Source organism: Podarcis tiliguerta (genome assembly GCF_965153285.1).
Source record: "Podarcis tiliguerta genome assembly, chromosome: 13".
In the NCBI taxonomy this organism is placed as follows: Eukaryota; Metazoa; Chordata; class Lepidosauria; order Squamata; family Lacertidae; genus Podarcis; species Podarcis tiliguerta.
In genome coordinates this window covers 29,769,007-29,770,251 of record NC_139546.1, presented here as the reverse complement: position 1 = coordinate 29,770,251, position 1,245 = coordinate 29,769,007, and the positions used below count along the sequence as shown (strand labels likewise).

Sequence of the window (1,245 nt, the reverse complement as noted above, 5' to 3'; positions counted from 1 at the left end):
GTCAAGCTCTTAAGGGAAATAGTGAATCAGTGGTATGAACAAACAATAATGACCTTGCAAACATAATTGCATTGCTAATAATAACAAAACTAGTATTCACAGCCATCATCATCATTTTCGGGCTCATCCCCCCCCCCCCCAAAAAAATTACTGACTCCTTTAGAACGTTGCTGCCTGCTACAATAACTAAACATCAGCAGCAGCAACAAAAACTTAAATGAGAGGGGTAACCCTCTCAACAGCGGTATTTCTGCTTCCTTCCACAGCAACATGAATGTGAAGAAGCAGAGCATGGATAATCAATCATCTTTCTCAGAATTTCTCCTCCTAGAATTCTCAGAAGTTCGGGAACTGCAAATTCTACATTCCATTATATTCCTGGTATTGTACTTGGCAACTGTCACAGGGAATCTTCTCATCATCTCTGCAGTAGCCTTTGACCACCACCTGCACACACCCATGTACTTCTTCCTGATGAACTTGGCCATGCAGGACCTGGGACAAACTTCAGTCATTGTTCCCAAATCCATGCTCAATTCCCTCATGAATACCAGATACATTTCCTACTCTGGGTGTGTTGCACAAGTACTATTGTTTATGTCATTTATGGCATCTGATTTCTTTCTTCTCACAGTCATGGCATATGATCGCTATGTTGCCATTTGCAAACCATTACAGTATGGGATCTTGATGAATAGGCAAGCCTATATTCAAATGATTAGCAGTGTATGGATCAGTAGCTTTTTCTATGGAGTGTTACACACTGGAAGTACCTTTGCATCCTCCTTTTGTTCCAATGAAGTCAATCAATTTTTTTGTGAAATCCCGCAATTACTTAAGCTGGCCTGCACTGATTTGTATCTAATGGAAATAGGAGTTATTGCGTTAAGCGGTGTCATTGGAGTTGGCTGTTTTATCTTCATCATCATAACCTACGTGTACATCTTCAATGCCGTGCTGAAAATCCCCTCAACTGAAGGAAGACGAAAGGCTTTCTCAACCTGCCTCCCCCATCTTATAGTTTATGGCCTATTTGTATTTACTGGATACTTTGCGTACTTCAAGCCTACCTCTAATACCTCACCATATCTAGATTTGGCATTTACACTGATGTATTCCATGGTTCCACCCTTGATGAATCCAGTAATCTATAGCATGAGAAATAAGGAGATTAAAAATGCTCTATCAAAGCTACTGTGTTTGCCTCAGTCCTCTATGAAAAACTTTTCCAGTCTTATTTTGTGA

The 1,245-nt window shown here is 40.2% G+C and overlaps 1 protein-coding gene across 1 annotated transcript; it reads left to right on the top strand.

The window, feature by feature from the left end:
• Positions 1–270: 270 nt before the first annotated feature.
• LOC310663356 (olfactory receptor 14A16-like) lies at positions 271–1,245 on the top strand (the record flags this gene model as incomplete). The annotated part of the gene is made up of 1 exon (XM_083411164.1): positions 271–1,245. The coding sequence occupies one exon, from the start codon at positions 271–273 to the stop codon at positions 1,243–1,245; it is 975 nt and encodes a 324-aa protein (XP_083267290.1).